The sequence below is a fragment of the Passer montanus genome, unplaced genomic scaffold (assembly GCF_014805655.1).
Source record: "Passer montanus isolate IOZ18808 unplaced genomic scaffold, ASM1480565v1 scaffold1213, whole genome shotgun sequence".
Lineage (NCBI taxonomy): Eukaryota > Metazoa > Chordata > Aves > Passeriformes > Passeridae > Passer > Passer montanus.
Window position 1 is genome coordinate 1 of NW_024358868.1, and position 2,897 is coordinate 2,897.

At 65.8% G+C, this 2,897-nt stretch overlaps 1 protein-coding gene across 1 annotated transcript; it reads left to right on the forward strand.

The window, feature by feature from the left end:
• Positions 1-3: 3 nt before the first annotated feature.
• On the forward strand, positions 4-2,861 carry LOC120497122 (bestrophin-2-like; the record flags this gene model as incomplete). The annotated part of the gene is made up of 5 exons (XM_039698205.1): positions 4-25; positions 599-753; positions 894-968; positions 1,810-1,962; positions 2,781-2,861. Coding segments are annotated over 5 exons (486 nt in total), but the record flags the coding sequence as incomplete, so codon positions are not given.
• Between the last annotated feature and the right edge of the window lie 36 nt (positions 2,862-2,897).

Here is a 2,897-nt window from a genome sequence, read left to right on the forward strand (position 1 = left end):
CACACTGACCACCTGGTGCAGGCCGGTGACTGACCCCTGAGTGACCAGGGAGTGACCAGGGAGTGACCCTGGTGCAGGCCGGTGAGTGACCCCTGAGTGACCACAGTGACCATAGTGACCACTGAGTGAGTGACCCCTGAGTGACCACTGAGTGACCACTGACCAGTGGTGTGGGCCACTGAGTGACCAGGGAGTGAGTGACCAGGGAGTGACCATTGCCACACTGACCGCCTGGTACAGACCAGTGAGTGACCAGTGACGTCACTGGGATGTCAGGGCAGCGTGAGGTGACGTCACGGCTCAGGGAGTGATGTCACAGCTCAGGTGAGGCGTCATGGCTCAGGAGTGACATCACGGGTCAGGGGTGACGTCACAGCTCAAGGGTGTGATGTCATGGCTCAGGAATGACATCGCAGTTCAGGGATGACGTCACAGCTCAGGTGTGACATCACAGCTCAGGAGTGACGTCATGCCTCAATGTGACGTCGTGGCTCAGTGACGATGTCACGGCTCAGGAATGACACCACGGCTCGGGGATGACGTCACAGCTCAGGAGTGACGTCACGGCTCGCTGTGACGTCACACGAGGTCCCCGCAGGGTTCCTGACGCGCGAGGAGCGGCGCCGGCTCGAGGGGCTGCGCTCGCCCCACAACAAGTTCTGGGTGCCCTGCGTGTGGTTCGGGGCGCTGGCGCGGCGGGCGCGCAGCGAGGGGCGCATCGGGGACGACTGCGCGCTCAAGCTGCTCATGGAGGTACCCCCGGGACCCCGAAAACCTGCCCTGAACCCCCCAAAACTCACCCAAAACCAGCCCTGAACCTCTGCGCGCTCAAGCTGCTCATGGAGGTACCCCCGGGACCCCGAAAACCTGCCCTGAACCCCCCAAAACTGGAGCTGAGCCGGTTCCGGGCCCAGTGCAGCCTCCTGTTCCACTACGACTGGATCAGCGTGCCACTGGTGTACACCCAGGTGGGACTGGGAGCACTGGGAGGGACTGGGAGGGACTGGGAGGGGCACTGGTGTACACCCAGGTGGGACTGGGAGCACTGGGAGCACTGGGAGGGACTGGGAGGGGCACTGGTGTACACCCAGGTGGGACTGGGAGCACTGGGAGGGACTGGGAGGGGCACTGGTGTACACCCAGGTGGGACTGGGAGCACTGGGAGCACTGGGAGGGACTGGGAGGGGCACTGGTGTACACCCAGGTGGGACTGGGAGCACTGGGAGCACTGGGAGGGGCACTGGTGTACACCCAGGTGGGACTGGGAGCACTGGGAGGGACTGGGAGAGCCACTGGTGTACACCCAGGTGGGACTGGGAGCACTGGGAGGGACTGGGAGGGACTGGGAGGGGCACTGGTGTACACCCAGGTGGGACTGGGACAGACTGGGGACATCTGGACAGAACTGGGGACATGATGGGAACACCTGGAATAGGCCTGGGGACACCTGGGGACAATGAGGGGACACCTGGGGCCACCTGGACAGGGCTGGGGACACCTGGGAGCACCTGGGGAGGTGACAGCGGGTGACCTTCACCCCAGCCAGGTGTGCCACCCCCTGCAGCTGCTGACCGTGGCGGCGTCCCCCAGGTGGTGACCGTCACCATGTCCCCTGTCTGTCCCCTGTCCCCGGGTGGTGACAATGGCCGTGGACACCTTTTTGCTCACCTGCCTGGTGTCCCCTGTGTCCCTGTCCCTGTCCCCAGGTGGTGACCATCGCGGTGTACACCTTCCTGCTCACCTGCCTGGTGTCCCCCCATGTCCCTGTCCATCCCCAGGAGGTGACAGTGTCCCTGTCCCTGTCCCCAGGTGGTGACCATCGCCGTGTACACCTTCCTGCTCACCTGCCTGCTGGGCCGGCAGTTCCTGGACCCCTCCCGGGGCTACCCCGGGCACGAGCTGGACCTGGGGGTGCCCGTGTTCACCCTGCTGCAGCTCTTCTTCTACCTGGGCTGGCTCAAGGTGGGCACCGGGCACACCTGGGCACACCTGGGCACACCTGGGCACACCTGGGCACACCTGGGCACACCTGGGCACACCTGGGCACACCTGGGCACACCTGGGCACACCTGGGCACACCTGGGCACACCTGGGCACACCTGGGCACACCTGGCACACCTGGGCATGCCCGTGTTCACCCTGCTGCAGCTCTTCTTCTACCTGGGCTGGCTCAAGGTGGGCACCGGGCACACCTGGGCACACCTGGGCACACCTGGGCACACCTGGGCACACCTGGGCACACCTGGGCACACCTGGGCACACCTGGGCACACCTGGGCACACCTGGGCACACCTGGGCACACCTGGGCACACCTGGGCACACCTGGGCACACCTGGGCACACCTGGGCACACCTGGGCACACCTGGGCACACCTGGGCACACCTGGGCACACCTGGGCACACCTGGGCACACCTGGGCACACCTGGGCACACCTGGGCACACCTGGGCACACCTGGGCACACCTGGGCACACCTGGGCACACCTGGGCACACCTGGGCACACCTGGGCACACCTGGGCACACCTGGGCACACCTGGGCACACCTGGGCACACCTGGGCACACCTGGGCACACCTGGGCACACCTGGGCACACCTGAGATACACCTGGGCACCTGAGATACACATAGGCACACCTGGGGCACACCTGGGGGCATGGGGAGCACAGCTGGGCACACCTGAGACACACCTGGGCACACCTGAGAGACACCTGGGCACACCTGGGCACACCTGGGGGCACACAGGTGGCACACCTGGCGCACAGGTGACCCCGTGCCCCCGCAGGTGGCCGAGCAGCTCATTAACCCCTTCGGGGAGGACGACGACGACTTCGAGACCAACACCCTGATCGACCGCAACTTCCAGGTGAGCTGGGGGGGACAGGTGGGCACGGGGGGGCAC